This window comes from Leptodactylus fuscus, chromosome 6 (genome assembly GCF_031893055.1).
Source record: "Leptodactylus fuscus isolate aLepFus1 chromosome 6, aLepFus1.hap2, whole genome shotgun sequence".
In the NCBI taxonomy this organism is placed as follows: Eukaryota; Metazoa; Chordata; class Amphibia; order Anura; family Leptodactylidae; genus Leptodactylus; species Leptodactylus fuscus.
Genome location: NC_134270.1, coordinates 71,467,831 through 71,489,221, shown reverse-complemented (window position 1 = coordinate 71,489,221; position 21,391 = coordinate 71,467,831). Strand labels below are relative to the sequence as shown.

The 21,391-nt window shown below is 42.1% G+C and overlaps 1 protein-coding gene across 1 annotated transcript in view; it reads right to left on the bottom strand.

Moving 5' to 3' along the window:
- The window catches only part of LOC142210777 (excitatory amino acid transporter 2-like), a 96,160-nt gene that overhangs the window by 32,340 nt on the left and 42,429 nt on the right, over window positions 1-21,391 (bottom strand). Inside the window, exon 2 of the mRNA XM_075280195.1 lies at window positions 8,256-8,424. Within this exon, the coding sequence (XP_075136296.1) occupies window positions 8,256-8,385 (130 nt within the window). The 5' untranslated portion in view covers window positions 8,386-8,424. The remainder of the gene's footprint in view (window positions 1-8,255; window positions 8,425-21,391) is intronic.

The window sequence follows — 21,391 nt, the reverse complement described above, 5'->3', positions numbered from 1 at the left end:
AGGATGTACTAAATATTAATGTCACTTTTCTGTTGAGGTGCCCATACTTTTGCACCGGTCAAATGTTCTTTATGGCACACAGATTCATCAGGTGTCCGGAAAGGTTTTAGGTCGGTTCACAACTCTCTCGGATGTACCGTTCCTGAGATACAGTATTCCCAAAACAATGACATGTATTAGCCAATGCAAACCTGCAAGTCTTTCACTCATATTACAACTGCCATACACCCCGTCACTCCACGTGCACACAGCATAACTCCAGGTTTCCATAACTGAAATCCAACACTGACAACCAAACTGAGATACATGCATGAGAGGATTAGATACACAGCTTAGCACACACCAACAAATATCAGAGGATTAGATACAAAGCTCAGCACACAGTATCACACGCAAGTGGATTCGATACGCAGGTCAGGACACAGTATCACACAACAGATGATTAGCTGCACAGCTCAGCAAAGTATCATACATCAGAGGATTAGATACACAGCTCAGCACATACCATTACACATGAGAGCTTTACTCCAGGTTTCCATAACAACCCAGCCATTTTATTTCACTGCCGTGGGTAAGCTTTAAAGGGGCAGGGGGCTGTTGAGGACACTATTACACAAGGTCACATACACACAGCTTTACTCCAGTATCCATAACAACTGATCACAGTTTTTTCACCGATATACAAACTGAGATACACATGATCACATGACGCTTATGGACACACACACAAATGACATACAAAATACACCAGTGCAAAACTGGGCAATTCTTATGGGGCCACTACACAAAGAAAACATTAAATATAGTTCACAAAAGAGAAAAAATGGGGGCACTCACCCAGACACTTTTCATAAAAGAATTTCTTTATTCACCGTCCTTAAAAGCATAGGAAGAGATTGACTTTTACATCAGGGCGTACAGAGAAAAGGCGACAGCCGTTTTGCGCAAACAGCGCTTTTTCAAGCCATTTAAGGACGGTTAATAAAGAAATTCTTTTATGAAAAGTGCCTGGGTGAGTGCCCCCATTTTTTCTCTTTTGTGAACTATTTTGCAAGTACTTCCCTGGGTGTGAGCACCTCCCTGAAAAAGGCACAGACAGGTATATCCTGCATTTCCTCCTATAAAAATATGTCAAGCCTTTTGAGCTATATACGCAGTGCCACCGTTATTTCTCCTTTGGTAAATTAAAACATTAAATATACCCGTGCAAAGCCGAGTCCTCCTGTTAGTATACTAAAAAAGCCCACAAAACATAATATAACAACATATATTTAGTATCGCCATGTCTGTAGCAAACTGTAAAAGAAAACTAAACCATTAGTTAATCCATTTGGTAAACAACCTCCGCTCACAAAAAAATGGAATAATAAATGATCAAAAAGGCTCCCACAAAAAATAAGCCCTCAACTATCTCTATTAATAGAAAAAGAAAATTAACACCTTTCAGATCTTAGCGATGCAAAAATAGGGTTTTTTCCGCAAATGGATTTTTTACTCTTCAAAATGTACGGTATATAAAACTATATAAAATAGGTGCTGCCATAATTGTACCGACCCAAAGAATAAAGGTAAGACATTATTTATGTTGTAAGGTGAAGGGCAAAAGCATTTAAATGTTAAACAATGCCAGAATTGATGGTATTTTTCAATCCTTCACAGAAAGGGTTAATATAATTTTGTCAATAGGTTATAAACACCCCAAAATGGTTTCATTACAAAATGCATGTCACTCTGTATCCTGGCTACCTCACAAGAAAAATAAAAAAAATATAGCTTGTACAATGTGACACCTAAAATCCCAAAAATCACCCAATCTTGAGGTCCAAATTGGCTAAAAGGAAATATATAAGCTGTGCAAGCATGTATCAGGGTACACAACGGATTTAAAGACTATAAAGGAAAAACACCAGAAGTGACCCCCAGAGTGACCCATTAGAGCTTCTGGGAAAATAATCATAGGAGCTGATGGGAAAATAGGCACAGCTTACGTATTCACTTCTCACTTACCACTGTGCATTTAAGTTTGGGAACGCTAATGCTCACTCTACCCCTTGATAAATTCTTTGAGGGTTGAAATTTTTAAAATGTGATTACCAGTGGCGTAACTAGGAATGGCGGGGCCCCGTGGCGAACTTTTGACATGGGGCCCCCCCTCCCCAAACCGATGCCGAAGACCTCGACTGACCCCCTCCTCCGCACTCTATTATGTCCCTTAGTAAGCCCTGCACACAGTATTATGTCCATTAGTGGCCCCTGCACACAGTATTATCCCCAATAGTGTCCCCTGCACACATAGTATTAACCCCTATAGCATACCTCCCAACTTTTGAAGAACCGAAAGAGGGACAAAATGTGCGGCGCGCTAAGCGCGCCGCGGCAAATTTAGCCCCGACCACTTTTATGTTGACTCCGCCCACTCGTTAATTTTTCATGTGCCCGCACACAGTATAATCCTCCTACAGTCACCCGTAAATTATATGTCCCCCCTCTATCTCTCCCCCAGTTTCATATACACCCTTCATCTGCCCCCAGTTTCATGTCCCTCTTCCATCTCTGCCCCCAGATTCATGTCCCTCCATCTCTGCCCCCAGATTCATGTCCCCTCCATCTCTGCCCCCAGATTCATGTCCCCTCCATCTCTGCCCCCAGATTCATGTCCCTCCATCTCTGCCCCCAGATTCATGTCCCTCCATCTCTGCCCCCAGATTCATGTCCTCTCCATCTCTGCCCCCAGATTCATGTCCTCTCCATCTCTGCCCCCAGATTCATGTCCCCACATCTCTGCCCCCAGATTCATGTCCCACATCTCTGCCCCCAGATTCCTGTCCCTCCATCTCTGCCCCCAGATTCATGTCCTCTCCATCTCTGCCCCCAGATTCATGTCCCACATCTCTGCCCCCAGTTTCATGTCCCCCCATCTCTGCCCCCAGATTCATGTCCTCTCCATCTCTGCCCCCAGATTCATGTCCCACATCTCTGCCCCCAGATTCATGTCCTCTCCATCTCTGCCCCCAGATTCATGTCCCACATCTCTGCCCCCAGATTCATGTCCTCTCCATCTCTGCACCCAGATTCATGTCCCCACATCTCTGCCCCCAGATTCATGTCCCACATCTCTGCCCCCAGATTCCTGTCCCTCCATCTCTGCCCCCAGATTCATGTCCTCTCCATCTCTGCCCCCAGATTCATGTCCCACATCTCTGCCCCCAGATTCATGTCCCTCCATCTCTGCCCCCAGATTCATGTCCCTCCATCTCTGCCCCCAAATTCATGTCCTCTCCATCTCTGCCCCCAGATTCATGTCCCCCATCTCCGCCCTCAGATTCATGTCCTCTCCATCTCTGCCCCCAGATTCATGTCCCCCATCTCTGCCCCAATGTCATGCTGTCCTCTCCTTCATCTGCCCCCAGATTCACGTTCCACCTCCACATTAAACTTACCTTCAACTCCTCCTGCGTCCTCTGGACGCAGATCTGAGTTGAAATCGGGACATACCTCCCTCCAACCGGGACCGCAGGACATGTCACCCAAATCGGGACTGTCCTGCGGAAATCGGGACGGTTGGGAGGTATGCTATAGTGTCCAATGCACACAGTATTAACCCCTATAGTGTCCCCTGCACACACAGTATTAACCCCTATAGTGTCCAATGCACACAGTATTAACCCCTATAGTGCCCCTGCACACACAGTATTAACCCCTATAGTGTCCAATGCACACAGTATTAACCCCTATAGTGTCCCCTGCACACACAGTATTAACCCCTATAGTGTCCAATGCACACAGTATTAACCCCTATAGTGCCCCTGCACACACAGTATTAACCCCTATAGTGTCCAATGCACACAGTATTAACCCCTATAGTGTCCCCTGCACACACAGTATTAACCCCTATAGTGTCCAATGCACACAGTATTATCCCCCATAGTGTCCCCTACACACAGTATTATCCCCAATAGTGTCCCCATATGTCCCACTGTGGACACCTATAAACATTTATTATACTCTGGTGTCTGAAAAGACCCCAGAGTATAACAATCGGAGACCCGGGGGATTAAAACCATTAAAAGAACAGAGACAGTTGCTTACCTGTTCCTGTCAGCCGCTGCTCTTGTCCAGCTTTAATGACGTCAGACGTCACATGACCCGGGAAGCTGGCCTGGGTCATGTGACGTCAGAGACGTCAGACACGAATGACGGAGGCCTGGCAGGATCGTGGAGAGGTAAGTGACACTGTTTTTTATGTTACCTTACCTCTCCGGTCCGCCGATCATTATACTCGGGGGTCTGCAAAGACCCCCGAGTATAATGATAGCCTCTGTGGGCCCCGCGGTGTCACTTGCCGATCCCAGCCCAGCCAGGATAGGCAAGTGAATAGGGCCCGTAACGGACTTAAAAAAAAAAAAAAACGCAGCGGTAGCGGCTGTCACCGGTCCCCCTAATGGCCCGGGCCCTGTGGCAGCTGCTACTGCTGCTACCACGGTAGTTACGCCCCTGGTGATCACTCCCTAGGGGATTACACCTTATAGGCACCTCAAGTGTAGCCAAAGCCAAAAATGTCTACAAAAGGTATGGGACATATATAGGAAGTACTTATACTTCTACCTTCCGCACAATCCACACTTGACTTTGGCTCAAAAAAAAAAACAGCAAAATTTGCAAAAAAAAAGCTGTGTTTCTGCAATGTGGGCCTCAGCCTTAAGGGGTTAATGTAAGGAGTGTTGTCTCCTCTAACTGATATGTTCTTTTTAGTTCCACTGTTTCTGAACATTATCAATCATTTTCTAGATAAGTCTGGTTTGTCTACGTCAACTGGCTCAATTCTGTCCCATTTCTTCATTTTGGCTAGAATAGATTGATGGAGACGTTTCTCTGCGTCAAAGGCTTTTTGATTTGCGACAGACAAGTTGCTGTGCTCCAGATGAAATTTTATCAGAATCAATCAGCCATTTACAAAGGAATCAGAGTTGAAGTTGAGATTGAACAATGAAGAAGTCAAACGTTTGGCTTAAAGAGGACCTTTCACCACTTTTAGGCACATGCAGTGTTATATACTGCTGGAAAGCTGACAGTGCGCTGAGTTCAGACAGAGAGCATCAGCTAAAATTATTAGAAGCCAAATGGATATTTAAACTTAATACTCGTTTTCCATGTGGCCTCAATAAACGGAATGATTTGTTATATATTTATTAATGCAGCTAAATACTTTTCATTATAGCACATTATGCTTAGGTTTATTTTTTATTCAGTTTCAGGAACTAGTGTTTTGTTCCATTCATTGGATACATGTTATGAGATCAACACAGTTCCCTGCACATCACATTGTGACAATTATTCCAATTAATGGCATTAGTTATACCTTTAGTGGTGGTTATCATTCGAACACACTTGTTTCCATATGTACATTTTTCCTATTTTTCGAATGCAGTATACTTACCTGTGCATAGCGTTGTTACCATCATTCATAATCTTTCTTTATGTCGTTGAAGGATTGCCCTGTGAATCCTTACCTGTTTGTGAGGCCCACGATCTCCTGTAGTTTCCAGGATTGAGTCCGATTTGCAACTCGTTCTGTAAGCAGGGTTTGACGCATGCGCAATATGGGGTACTGGTAGCATGAATACCATGTTTATTAAGGGCAGAATACATTCTTCGCTATCCAACACGATGCGCAGGCGCATTATTACATTTGGACTGCAGGAGCGCCATGTTTAATATGGGCAAACATGCTATCGGGATACGCATGTGTATTGTCAAACTTAGATAATATGGATGCCATTTCTAATGAGGGCAAAACTCACTACGGGAGTGGGAGTTACGGGCATGTCTTTTTTATATGGGATTGTGGAATGTAAAAAGTAACATTGTAACAATGTAACAAGTAACATCTTATCTACAGATGAGCGAACAGTGTTCTATCGAACACATGTTCGATCGGATATCAGGGTGTTCGCCATGTTCGAATCGAATCGAACACCGCGTGGTAAAGTGCGCCAAAATTCGATTCCCCTCCCACCTTCCCTGGCGCCTTTTTTGCACCAATAACAGCGCAGGGGAGGTGGGACAGGAACTACGACACCGGGGGCATTGAAAAAAATTGGAAAAAGTCATTGGCTGCCGAAATCAGGTGACCTCCATTTTAGACGAATAGTGGATTTCAAATCCGGGTCATATGAGAATGTGAACTTTGTGACTATGAGACAGGGATAGCTGTACAGGCAGGGATAGCTAGGGATAACCTTTATTTAGGGGGGAATGTTATTAAAAATAACTTTTTGGGGCTCTATCGTGTGTGTAATTGTGATTTTTGTGAGATAAACTTTTTCCCATAGGGATGCATTGGCCAGCGCTGATTGGCCAGAGTACGGAACTCGACCAATCAGCGCTGGCTCTGCTGGAGGAGGCGGAGTCTAAGATCGCTCCACACCAGTCTCCATTCAGGTCCGACCTTAGACTCCGCCTCCTCCAGCAGAGCCAGCGCTGATTGGCCGAATTCCGTACTCTGGCCAATCAGCACTGGCTAATGCATTGTATTGTCGTGATGAAGCAGTGCTGAATGTGTGTGCTTAGCACACACATTCAGCTCTACTTCATCGGGCTAATAGAATGCATTGGCCAATCAGCGCTGGCCAATGCATTCTATTAGCGTGAACTGAGTTTGCACAGGGGTTCTAGTGCACCCTCGGCTCTGCTACATCAGATTGCTACATCTGATGTAGCAGTGCCGAGTGTGCATCAGATGTGTAGTTGAGCAAAACTGACTCAGCACTGCTAAGTCTCTGCATTCGTATAGGAATGCATTGGCCAGCCTTCGGCCAATCAGCGCTGGCTCTGCCGGAGGAGGCGGAGTCTAAGGTCGGACCTGAATGGAGACTGGTGTGGAGCGATCTTAGACTCCGCCTCCTCCAGCAGAGCCAGCGCTGATTGGTCGAGTTCCGTACTCTGGCCAATCAGCACTGGCCAATGCATTTCTATGGGGAAAAGTTAGCTTGCGAAAATCGCAAACTGACAGGGATTTCCATGAAATAAAGTGACTTTTATGCCCCCAGACATGCTTCCCCTGCTGTCCCAGTGTCATTCCAGGGTGTTGGTATCATTTCCTGGGGTGTCATAGTGGACTTGGTGACCCTCCAGACACGAATTTGGGTTTCCCCCTTAACGAGTTTATGTTCCCCATAGACTATAATGGGGTTCGAAACCCATTCGAACACTCGAACAGTGAGCGGCTGTTCGAATCGAATTTCGAACCTCGAACATTTTAGTGTTCGCTCATCTCTAATCTTATCATTTTGTTGTGTGTTTGCCTTTCCAGAGCTGTTGGAACTACATCTTATGGATATCTAATCGTCCAAATTAAAGACACCGAGTGTCAAGATAATATATAACGTTTTTTATTGTAACTGTGTCTGTTGTATATATTTTTGTATATGTTTGTGAACATGTTTTACTGTAGTCATGTTGTTTATATCTTTGGAGCAGCATTTTGTATTTGTTGTGTGTTTGCATTGGTTTTAACTGTTTGTTTATATGTATGACCAGGATTGGTTAGTTTATACTCTGTACAGCTGTGACAGGTGCAGGTTAGACATGTATTTAAACCCTGTGCTCAGTTGTTCAGTAGACTATGACTAAGAGAATTATATTCTCGAAACGCATCAGTCGGACTTAATGCTGTTTCCATCTTGCCTTGTTCTATACCATGCATGTCTGTGACTCAATTTTAATGTGGCTACGGGCCATTTAATAAAGTAAGAGAAAAATTTTTACGGATACGCTGGATCTTCAATTTTTTATTCCCCAGGAGGAAGAAGAGGTTAGAAGATGCCTGTGACAGAAACCAAGGAGTCCAGGAGAGGTAGGAAAGGGTGACTAAACTGGAATTCAGTTTAATACCACAAATAGCTCATTAGGCATGACGCTGCTTCTGAGAGATGAAAAAGCAGCCTTTTTTTTAAAAAAAAAAAACTTATAAGGACTGTGAATCTGTTGAATAGCCTACTCCAGGAGCTGGTCACAGTAGCTACTCCAGGAGCTGGTCACAGTAGCAACAGCTGAAAGCTTCAAACAAGGATTAGATTCCTTTTTAGAGCAAAATAGCATTGATGACTATGGAAACGTATAGACGTTTCCCGTCCCCTGGTTGAACTTGATGGACATATGTAATTTTTCAACCATACTAACTATGTAACTATGTAATAACTAAGTAAATAAAACAGAAATAACCATCTATAAAACATATACCAAGGCATGCTTACCAGCTATTGTTAAAATTAAGAGGAGATTTCGTCTAAACCAGCTACAGTGCTTTGTCCAACATGGTTTGGGAAATTCTTCCAGGCTCATATGATGACCATCAGAAATGGGAACTTCAATGTGATTCGTCATGCTAGGTTAAACAACCGACTGCAACAGACAGGTTACAACCTGAAAGAAGAGTGGCAATGAATGAAATGCATTGTTACAAAGTGTTGATGTTAACAATAACCATTACAAAGACAAATGGTACAATTAAGTTTTATCGCTAGTAAGATACAAATTAGTTATCACTAATAGAGATGAGAAAACCTCTTAAGATTCGTTTTGTTTCGAGTTTGGTGGTTTGGGAACAAGATTTGTTTCCGGCCGTACAAATTTAATATGAACCACACATTAAAATGGCTTAAACCATAATGTAGAATACTCTTAGGGCTTCTAGGAACCAATCTATGCAATTTATAGTTTTCTAAAGCAAACACAGCCAGAGTTATATCAAAGTGGAAGTATGTATGTATGTCTGTGGACAAATGGATGGTAAGCAGTAGAGATGAGCGAACAGTAAAATTTCGATATTCGATATTCGTTTCGAGTAGCCCCTCAATATTCGAATACTTCGAACCCTATTATAGTCTATGGGGGGAGAATGCTCGTTTCAGGGGTAGGCAACATTCGATCAAATTACACTTACCAAGTCCACGAGTCAGGGTCGGGCTGGATCCTCCGAGAAGTCTTCTCCGTGCAGCGTCCCCGCGGCGTCTTCCGGCTCTTCATTCACTCTGCCAGGCATCGGGCCTGGGCAGAGCCAACTGCGCATGTCCACACTACAAGCGAGCAGGCGCAGTCGGCTCTGCCCAGGCTCGATGCCTGGCAGAGGGAATTCAGAGCCGGAAGACACCGCAGGGAAGCTGCACAGAGAAGACTTCTAAAGGTAGGAGAAGAACCAGCGTTGATTGGCCGACTGTATAGCATTTGGCCAATCAATGCTGGTTCTGCATCAAACTTTTCCATTCGAATAGCGAGTGGTACTCGATTGAGTACGAGTATTTCGAATACCATAGTATTCGATCGAATACCTACTCGATCGAATACTACTCGCTCATCTCTAGTAAGCAGTGGATATAAACTTGAACTTTAACCTTATAATGTGCTAACACTCACTTTTATGCTTTTTAACTTTTAAAATTTTGGGGGGGGGGAGGAAGGGGCTCACCCATGGTTTTTAGACACCCGTATCGTTTATATTACAAAAAGCAATGGCTTTATGGAACAATTTTGATGGCTTATAAGTGCTACAGGCTTGTTGTTATTTGAGAAATAAATTTGTGGCTGTGAGACAAAAGTGATGAAGAGTTGGCTATTCAAAACAAAAAAGCCACCAAAAATTATCCCGTGATCTAAGCAGAAGTGAAATCTGTGATATTGTGCAATGTTATAGTGGACCTGGCCGCAGGGTAGTGGTGGTAGCTTCCATTGTGTCTGTGATTTTCTGTATGCACCAATCATATACTACTGCTCAAACAGATGCTCCAGCTTGTGCAAAAATGCCATTCAATGTGCGCTTCACTTTACAACCTTGAAAATTTTTTCTTTCCCAGGTGAATTCAGTGGCGGGAAATAGTCCATTGTGTGGGAACTGAAAAAGGTAGATGGACCCTGCCTGGTGTTGAAACTGCTGTGGTATTGAGAGTGGCGTGCACATTTTCCCACATGGACATCTACAAGGAGAGGACCACATGGCTAGCAAGCAGGGAACTTTCGTCCTGAAATAATGGTGGCTAGGTATTCTCTACGGAGAGTGCATTGCCATCAGTTGGTGAAATGCAGTGGATTCTATTAATTGGCATGGCATCGACTGCCATTAATTGTCCAGGTGGGAATTTTAAATTGTAGACCAGCCCAGGGACATAACTACCGGGGTAGTAGCAGTAGTGGCTGCCACAGGGCCTGGGACATTAGAAGTTTTTTTTTTTTTTTTTTTACTGCACCGTTACCTGCTGGAATAACTCAAGATGCCGCGGGGTGCTGCCTGAAGATGGATGCAGCAGAACCCAGCATTTTGCAGAGAAACTGCCTCTTCCACAGTCCATTTTTTAACAGTAGTGAATCCAGCAATTGCTGGTTTCACTACTGTACCCAATCAGAGGCCTCCTGCTGTCCGGGTCCCTCTCATGCCCGGTGTCCCCAAGTCCTGATACTTTCTGATGGTGTCTATTCCAATGGGCTACAGGACTTTGACGAGTTTGTCATGATGTCGTCAAAGGTCCTTTAGCCTACTAAGATATGAGTCTTGTGTGGGCAGAGTTATTCCAGATTGTACAGGTCAGTGTACAATGGGGGGAATGGGTTGTGGGCTGCCTGTGAGCAAGAGGGGGAATGGGGGTGCTGACTAAGAGCAATAGGAGGGAATTGGGGGTGCAGACTGTGAGCAAGAGGGTTACATTGGTGTGCAGGCTGTGTGTGAGCTAGAGGGGGAAATGGGGGTGCAGACTATGTGAGCAAGAGGAGGGAATGGGGATGCAGGCTGTGTGTAAGCAAGAGGATGACGTGGGGGCACAGGCTGTGTGTGAGAAAGAAGGGGGAATGGGTGGTGCAGGCTGTGGGTGAACAAGAGTGTGGTGGGATGGGGGCTTCCCCCTTCCACATCACCCTCTTGCTTGCACATATTTTGCACCTTCATTTCCCCCCTCTTGCTCGTACACAGCTTGTACCCCCATTCCCTCCTTTTGCTTGCACCCCCATTCCCCCATTTTGCTCAAACATACCCTGCATCCATGTCATCCTCTTGTTCACATACAGCGTGCACACCCACATACTCCTCTTGGGGGGTCCCATGTCAAAAGCTGGCCACAGGGCCCCATCATTCCTAGTTACGCCACTTTACCAGCCGGATTACTTAGGTACAGTTTTCCATGCAGAAGGAGAAGTAGATACAGATAATAATAAAGTGATGTTGCCCACCATGCGCAAGATGTGGGGTTGACGTGACAAAGACAATCATGGGGAGAAGGAATAGAACAGTCTTGCTCACTTAGTGCCACTGCTAATTCGACTTTGTCAAATATGCTGGTGATGCAATTTCATGTAAGTAGAAGAGACCTAGTTCCTACACGTGTACCTGCAGGTTCATAACTAATTATCTGTTGCAGATCTTGCACCTTGATGACGATTTGTCATTTGGTAATGTACAAAAAAATTCCTCTACAGGAGATGACCACATGAAGCTGACGCCATCAAAACCAGAAACATGTCTGCCCCAGCCACCTCCACATGAACTTGGATTATATCTACTGCAGACAGGTGTTTTTGATGCTGGGGAAGCACAATGGGTGTGCTGCGTTCACACAGAGTTTTTTGGTCAGGAATTTGATCAGGGAACTGACTCAAATTCTTCCTCCTAAAAACGCCTCACCATAGGACAGTATGGTGAGGTGTTTTTTGGAGGCAGAATTTGAGTCAGTTTCCTGACCAAATTCCTGACCTAAAAACTCTGTGTTAACGTATTGCATCTGTGACTCATCATGGCAATAGGATTCCTGTACGGCATCACAATTGCTTACAGATTTCCCCCTAGTGCCGCTACCAGCACTACTATAAACACTGCCAGATCTCATTCAACTCATCAAAAAGAGGAAAAAGACTTTCAAAAAAGTCCTTATACTCAGACAAGACTGTGACTACAGACGGGGCAGTCAAGACCAGATTTAGCTTTGCTATTGACATCCACATTCATATTGTTGGTAATAATTGCACAAGTTTTTTCATCTCCCCTTCCTTTTGCCTGTCCTTTGTCCTGTTTTTTTCCCAGTCATTTAGTGCAAGCTGCTTAGTGATATGACAACAATTCTGATACTGTTTATTTAAAAAAAAATAATTAAGAAAAAATATAAAAAAAATTAAAAAAAATAAACACAAAGCACTAAAAGCTTTACCTCCTGGTCAGTGAGTATTAGACTAGATCACTAGAACTGTGTCAGTCAGCTTATATTAGAAAAAAAATATTTTTTTCAGATTAGTGCAGGATTTTTTTCAGATTAGCGCAGGCTAATGTACAATGCATTGCAAAATACTGGCATTTGTATAACAGGCTGCAAGAGCATCCTGCCTTACAAATGACAGACAAACTTGGGAGCCTTCAATAATAATGAGATCCAAGGCCAGCAATCCTCCCCAAATTGGTGCTTCAGTCAAAGCTGGGGGCCTTAATGCCTGAGAACAGTGTGGATACTGATCGTGGGCATTAGCACCAGGTCTATTCTGTATAATGTGGCATTAGCGCCTGGTCTTTAATGAGTGACCGCCATATTTAAATACTTGACATAATAGTAATAGTATGGCAGATGTCAGGAATGGGTTAATATCGTCTGTACAGTGCTGAGTGTTAAAACTTTGGCCACATCAAGGTAGAGCTCAATAGAATAGAAAATGAATATAGCTACTATTGAACTCAATAAAAGCTATAAAAAAAAACATCCTAAGGGCGGGTTCACATCTGTGCCCCGGTCTCCGCTTTTAGGTTTCCGTCTTCTGCCGACAGGAGACATGGAAGGGAGAAATGGTGCAGGGTTTTATTAGACCCTGCATGTCCTGATAAGAATTCTAGGTAAGAAATTTGCAAATAAGACTTTATTGGGAAAAAAGGAACTTGCCCCTAGCAACACCGGTGCGTGCAATCAGAACACAGTAGCTGCACGGGATCGTGCAGCTGCTGAAACTGGGAGCTGGCGGTAACTTCAGCCGGAGCTCCCAGAAAGAAGGCAGGGGAGAATTATTACCTTCCTTGCTTTCTTGATCATTGTATATACAGAGAGCAAAGAGCTATATACACAGCTATGGGCACCACCATGATGCAACCACCCTCTGACCAGATGGTCACTTAATCCACCAGGCTCAGCATCCTACAGGACCCAGATCAGCTCTATAAGTCTAAGAACAGCATGTAGGAGGCTGTATTCCTCCTGCAACTGGGGCTAAATGTACCAGCCCAGTTGCAGGGGAAGTCAGTCTCTAATGCAAAACAAAACTTACTGTAATGGAGAAGAAAAACTATTTTATGAAGTTTTTCAGTAGCACTTTGGGTGATTAAAAAATTTAAAAAAAAGAAAGGTGAAAACCAGACACAATTTTCCTCCTATTTTGTCTATATTTTCCTGGATATAAATTTTTTTTTTAAATACATTCAAAAATAAAAGCAACATAAAAATAAAGCCCTATGTGTCCCCAAAAAAGGATGCAAAAATTTGCAGAATGAGACATCTGAGAAAAATGTTACAGCCCTCAAAGCTGCACATACAAAAATAACCTAAAATGTGTCTGGTCCTGGACCAGAAATTGGCCTGGTACTAAAGTGGTTAATAATTCCAAAACATTACAAGCCTCTATCTTTGTGTGGAGGAAAGTATACTCAGACATGTACTGAGCTTGAATGAACAACTATGGAATGCCGTATCCCATGAGGCATTGGGGTTATTATTTATATAGCGATTGGTGATGTATAATTAATCTAAGGAAGTTGTCCAACTGTAAGGGTGCATGCACACTACGTAACGCCGGGCGTGTATGAGAGCCGTACACGCCGGCGTTACAGCAGGGCTGCCGAACACTTCCCATTCACTTCAATGGGAGCGCTCGTAAACGCCGCTGTTACGAGCGCTCCCATTGAAGTGAATGGGAAGTGTTCGGCAGTCTGCTGTAATGCCGGCGTGTACGGCTCTCATACACGCCCGGCGTTACGTAGTGTGCATGCACCCTAAGACAAAGTTATGTTGTGCCTTTCTGTGGGTCAGTTAGGTCTTAGGACGTCTAAAGATGACATTTCTTACTTTGAACTAAGTAGCTATATATCTAGTGATGTAACTCCATCTACTGCATGCAAACAAAATCTGTGCTAGCAATCTCTTACAGTCTACTAAGGGATGACTTTGTGGGCTAGAGAAACTGACATGTAATACAGAGTTCATAAAAATACATTTACAGTATAATAAGTTAAAATAATAAAACTGTTTTATTTATGTAGCACCAACACTATTCAATACCATATTACAAACCAAAACTAGGTGCACAAAAACGTAGCATTCCACACTGTCTGTCAAAATAAAACCCAGAAACTGATCCCTTTTTATTTTCCCATTGACTTTATATAAGTGGAGGCTGCACAGACAAACAAGACTGAAGAAAGTTTGTCTCACTTTTTGCTTTACGATGAATGATAATGGATTCAGACCCAATGTTCTCTTTGTATTCGGCATCCTATGATGGATCAGAGTATCAGAATTTAAAGAAAAGGTGGTATCTAAGGCTAAAAAATGAATGATCAATTCAGACAACAAGAGGGATGAGTAATAGAAAATGTGCAATATAACTGTATGAGGGCTTAAATAATAAGAAAAAAGAAAAACTTTCTATAGAAATTACAAAACTAAATATGCCGAGAATTGATACAATTCCTGATCTCCTTATTAACATGCTCATTTACCCTTCCTTGCCAATAATTAAATTTTCACCAGCCAGGTCTCAAAAAGGTAGAGTCTGTACAAAAAGTGACTTATCTAGGCTTTTAGGGGTGATCCATAGGAGGTTAAATCTGTACTATTATAGGATTCTAATGCTGGGAGTTATACCAAAGTATACAATGTCCAAAGGAAAGTAAGAATCTACTATAGTAATGGCAAGGGTCAAGTAACAAAAGAGTGGAATAATTATTTCCTGATCCTGGGGATTAGATGTATCTTGGATGAGATCTGTTGAGCATTTTGTTAAAGGGGTGTTCCAATGAACATTACCATTTTTAAATTTGTAGATAATTAAAAGTTAAACATTTTTGCAAATATAAGTAAATATTTTGCAGAGTTTTAAAGATTCTCTCTAAATCTATTTTGGTCAACGTCTTGTGGTCTTGGTCAGTTGCCAACAGATATGACCATGAGTGCAAGATCATACTAAGGTCAGAAAATCCGCTATCATTTCCTTGTTGTGGCCGGGTTATCTTCTGATACATGTAGTGCCCCTGCCTGATAACCCAGCTACAATAAGAAAATCACGGCTGGGTTTTTGACAAGTCCCAGACCATAGAAAGTATCTGCATTTGTGGTCGTATCCATTGGCAATCAATCAAGACTGTCACCACTAAGATAGTAGAGAAAATCTTCAAAACTCTGCAGAATTTTTCATTATTCATATTTGCAAAAATGATTAACTTTTAATTATCTACAAATATAGATATGGCTATGTTCATGGGAAATATAATACCCCTTTAAGTAACTCTATGCAGGTTGAAGTCTTCCCAGTGTATTATTCTGAGGAATCCCTGACTTAAATCCAATAAGTCCAGATTTCCAGGGAACCCTCATTGAGAAACAATGGAATAAGTTTTTGACATTAACATGTTTATATAATGATATCACATCCAGTTAATCTCCTCTTCTCTTGGGCAAACCATGGTTTTCTAACATCAGATAATGTCATTTATTTGGCCTGTTAGTTGTTGTGGTTTATCTCAGCTTGAAAATACAACAGGATACAGCTTGAAATGACAAAAACACCAGCTGCATTTCCTTTTTTTTTCCAATTAATTCAATATTTTCACTTAAACGTTTTCACACAGGTCCATGGATAGAAAAATACAAAAGTTATTGGTTTGGGTTATAGGTGACCCAAAAACAATTGCTTTTTCTTAATAAAAATAAAATGAAAATTCAAAGTACTAAGACTTTTGCCATATAATGAACAGCGCAAAATTTATAGTGCAAAACTCAATGGCAGAATGGCTGTTTTTCCCATTTTTTCCCCAAAAACAGTTAAAAAAAAGGTTATTATTAAATAATATGTAGTAAAAATGGTTAGATATGCGTGTCTGTACACAATTCCAAACACTGGAGGATTAGATATGCACATCTGCACACAGAACCACATGCCGAAGGATTATATACGCGCATCTGCACACAGCACCACATGCCAGAGGATCAGATATGCGCATCTGCACAAAGTTCCACATGCCAGAGGATTAGATATGTGCATCTGTGCACAGTTCCACACACTTGAGTATTAGATATGTGCCTTAGCACACAGTACCACATGCCGGATGATTAGATACACACCTCTCCACACGATACTACACGCCGAAGGATTAGATACGCACCACTGCACACAATACCACACAGAGGAGGATTAGATATGCACCTCTGCACACAGTACCACAGGCTGGAGGATTAGATATGCACCTCAGCACACAGTACCAAACGCTGGAGGATTAGATATGTGCCTCAGCACACAGTACCACACACCGGAGGATTAGATACGCGACTCTGCACAGAGTACCACACATTAAAGTTTTACTTCAGGTTTTCATAGCAACCCAGCCATTATTCTTCACTGCTGTATGTCAGCTTTAAAGGGGCAGGGCACTGTGGATGATACTGTTACACAAGGTCACATTCACACAGCTTTACTCCAAGTATCCATAACAACCAATCGCAGGTTTTTCACTGATATCCAAAATGAGATACACATGATCATATGATGCTTATGGACACATACACAAAAGACATACAAGATTATACCAGTGCAAAACTGGACAAATCTTATGGGGCCACTACACAAACAAAAAACATAAATATACACGTGCGAAGCCGGGTCCTCCTGCTAGTGACAATATAAGAATTAAAAATAATGCTTAGCCCTAAAGGCCAAAAGAACCTGTGATCTATGATTGACATCTTGCCTTCTAATCTCTTCTGGGGTGGGTTCCTGGCTTCCCGTATACAGCCCATTGATCTACATGGGTGCTTGCTATTAGTGTCTTAGAATGTGCTAGCATATTACTTTCTACTCTGATTATCAGTATTCTGCCCTTCACTTTGACTTCTCGACTATTCTTCTTGATTCCATTTTTCTACCTAGTTGCCCATCTGGTTCCGACCCTCTGGCTAGTTTGACCTTCCGTTCTTGTTGTTTGTGTTGTCTATGTTCAGTGTTTCACTTATAACAGAAAGGGACCGTCGCCCAGTTGACCGCTACCATTTAAGGTAGTTGAGGCAAGTAGGTAGAGACATTGGGGTGGGTCTAGCATCAAGACTTGCTCTCCCCTGTCTTTCCCCTTCTACCCAGGTCCCAGCAGCAGCTGCCAGCAAATATGCAAAAAAACATGAAGTGCACTGTGTCGGCTGACTAAGTGAAATACAACAGCAATATAAAGTAACAATACCTTGTTCAGCTTCAGCCAAGGATGGATATAACAGCAAAATAAGGTGCTTGTATCCAGCCTACACTATATAAGGGGTACACTCCCTAGATTCATCACATGCAACTTAGTAACATCACAATATTCAATATGCATCAGGGGGCTGTGATGGAATAGGGGTGAAATCTGATAAAGCAGTGGTGAAATGTACGTTGGAGCAGTGGTAGAGGCTGAGGCCCCTACATCGGTAATACTTGTTATTTATAGATTAAGATTTGCAAAAGTAAAAATTAATATTAAATTAAATATTTATTTTCGATTCATTTATATATTAATTCAATTTGAATATAACTAAATAATCATATAATTCAATTTTATTACATCTCAAAACTATCTTATTTGCTGCTATTGGCTAATGAATGTTCCTTCTCCCAGTATATTAAGATTTATAACTGTTTTTAGCTATTTTTTATTTTAGCATTTAGGGACTTATAAATTTGTCCATTCCATTTATGTGTATTCATTCATTTCTGTGTATCACCAATAGCTGAAGTAAGATCACACTTCCATTTATTTTGTAAATTGTCATTTTGCATAGAAAAAAGCAAACTGTTATTATAAAGATTAGCTACTACTGATAAGTGCCATACATATACAGCCTTATATATGTATGTCCAGTGCATATGAGCTACTGAGCATACTGGGCATGCACAGTACACTCCTTCATTTGGAAAATCCAAGATGGAGCACAAACATGTGAAATACTGGGACCCAAAGTGGCAGTGTGTAGTGCACATGTGCGGGATTTCGAGTGATGATGCGGTGAGAGCGGCGCTGGAATGTAAGCGACGACACTAGCATGAAGAATGGGAGAAGGCTCAGAAAAGAGAAGAGGGTGGGTAGATAATTCAAAGCACTATCAACTTTAATGGTACGTGTCCGGGTGCTGGAGATATTGCTGCCGTTAGTTTCGGTACCACTACCCCTTCACAGTCGTAAAGGACAGGCCTTAATGTTCAACGTCATCTTGGGGTGGTAAGGAACTCCCCCTCTGACAGTACAATGCTATGGAAGAGTACTGTCAGGGGAGGAGTTCCTTACTGCCCAGCAATCAAACTAGGTGGTAAGGCTCGCCCTTTTGAAAGTGGAGAGATATCTGTGCCAAAACTAATGGCATCGATATCTCTGCACCCGAGTGCACATCAGGAAAACTGACAGTGCTCTGAATTTAACACACTGTCAGCTTTCTAGTGTTATATAATACCACGGATGCCAGAGGACGTGAAAGGTCCTCTTTAATGTGCCACAAAAAAAATACTGAAAATTACTGTTTATTAATTTTTGGTGTCTTTTCACATCTAAGGAAATGGTGAAAATTATAAAATAACCAGTGAACGTACAGGATGTACCCTAGTATAAAGAATCCTGTAAAAGTCAAGCAGAGCACATGGCAGCTGCCACCTTATCAAGAGTTATGTCTGAAAAATGTAATATGTGGGCCTAAAAACACAAGATGCAATGGGATATAAATTATGCAAAATGGCTGAAAAGTAAAATGAGACAGTTATGAGTGACACTCATCTACCAGGATTCCTTATCCATTTTATCCTGATGAAGGTCTTTTAGACTGAAACGTTGTGTATTTGTCGGAATAAAATTTCATTTTGGAAGCATATTCACAGAGTGCCGGAAATTTCATTTATTACATTAAGATGGCCGTGAGAAGCCATTTCCGAGCACCAGTCTAACCACCGAGTGACGGTTCATTATTCACACAGTATATGTCATCTATATTAGTACACTGATTCTCTGTCTAGTCGACAACAGGGGGGAATATTACAAATTATATTATCGTTTTCAATATTTCCTAAGATATAAAAAAATGCATAGAAATGCCAAAAATATCTAAAATTAGTGTCCACATATGACAAATTCATAGACTAGATGATACAATTTCTTCATTGAAGATTGTGGATACCTTTTTAAAGGGCTTTGTCCTGCACAGGACATCATGTAAGGAAAAGGATGGAAGTCATTGGAGATGCACTTAATGTTACAAGGATGTCATCCCATTCTATTACAATGCCAAAACATCTATAGCAGTTGTGTGAACCTGGACTAAAAGCAGTTACTTTTACTTTATGTATTAAAGAGATTAATATCAGATTGTAACACTGCATAAATAATTTCCAAAGTTTTTTTTATGCCTGAAGTGCTTCATATTCTGTTCTCCAATATTATTCTGGAACAGAAACCAGAGGTCTATGAAGATAATTTTTTGAGTAAACTGGTTTAAGGGGTTTAAGAAGATTGTCTTAATAAGAATTTCTTTAGGGCATATAAAGTAGTCAACAAAATGTCATAAAGTGGACCGTGATTGGACCCAGTTTTGCTGTGTTGCAGCCATATTGTCCCTGTAGGACTGTTTAGCTCTTTATTTAATAGAACATAATACAATACAAATGTGTAGCCAGCGTGGCCAGCTTTAGTTTTGAGATGGGTTGTCAAAATAAGACAAGTCCTTTAACGTCATTGACACTGCACATCTGGCTAACTGTATCTGAAGAGCCTCTTATTCATGATATAAATAGTTGTCTATATCCGCATATCATTTTATTCAATAGATGGACTTTAATACTGTATGGGAAATGTGGGGTCAAAGTTCTTTTCTTTTCATAAGAATCTCCAATGATATTTGCTAAAGACAGGGGCCATGAGCCTTGAACTTTATCCCATTAGGAGGAGACACTTATACATATCTTTATATAAAGCTTGAAAAGAGATTTTCCAATGAAACGTATCTATGATATGTAGATGTTGTGTAAATATAGGCCTGTGACAGCTGAGATTGCAGGCAACCCTGAACATGAGGGCCTTTGTTTCAGTGTATATGTGAAAGTTATCATAGGCCATACCACCTCTGAAAGTGAAAGTAGGAAAAAACATACAAAAAAGTGCAAATTAAAAAAAATCTCTGATGCGTTTCAGGGTTATTATACCCCTTAGCGTGACTAAGCTATGACTAAGGGGTATAATAACCCCAAAACGCGTCAGTGAATCTTTTATCTTCCAATTTTTTGTACGTTTTATCCTACTTTCACATTTTGTTTGGATACTATATTTTTATGAAGATGAAATAAAGAAATACTTTTAGAAGATTTGGCGTGATGCCGAGTTCTCTCTTTAAAATTAAATTTCTGTGCATTGTGGATAAGTATTGCAGACAGTAAAACCATACCTCCCAACTTTTAAAGGACAAAATGTGCGCTGGTGGCAAATTTAGCTCCACTCACTTCTAAATTGACTCTGCCCATTCCCATCTACTTCTCGTTGGGTACACCCTGCACTATATATCTCCCCCGCACAGTACACCCAGTGCCCCACATCTCTTCCTCACACAGTACGCTCTGCACCCTACATCTCTCCCCCCCACAGTACACCCTGCACCCCATAGTACACCCATGCACCCCACATCTCCCCCATAGTACAGCCATGCACCCCACATCTCCCCCACAGTACACCCAAACACCCCACATCTCTCCCCCACACAGTACACCCTGCACCCCACATCTCTTCATACACATACAGTCCACCCTGCACCACACATCTCCCCTTCACAGTCCACCCTGCTCCCCACTTCTCTCCCCCCTAACAGTATACCCAATGCCCCTCACATCTCGCACACACACGGTCCACTCTGCACCCCACATCTCTCCCCCACACCACAGTCCACCCTTCACCCCACAACCTCCCACACACAGTACCTTGCACCCCACATATCTCCATCTTTCTGCACAGCATGGATACAAATTTCCATTTTGCACTCAAAGTCACAACTACCCAGTCATGTGAGCGTCTGATGTCAGACAGGTTGTTCTAAGTGCAGTATTCATCCTATTAACTGGGATAAGAGCTGGTGATGATTGGGGAAAAGTTTATCAACCACAACACTTCAGGGGC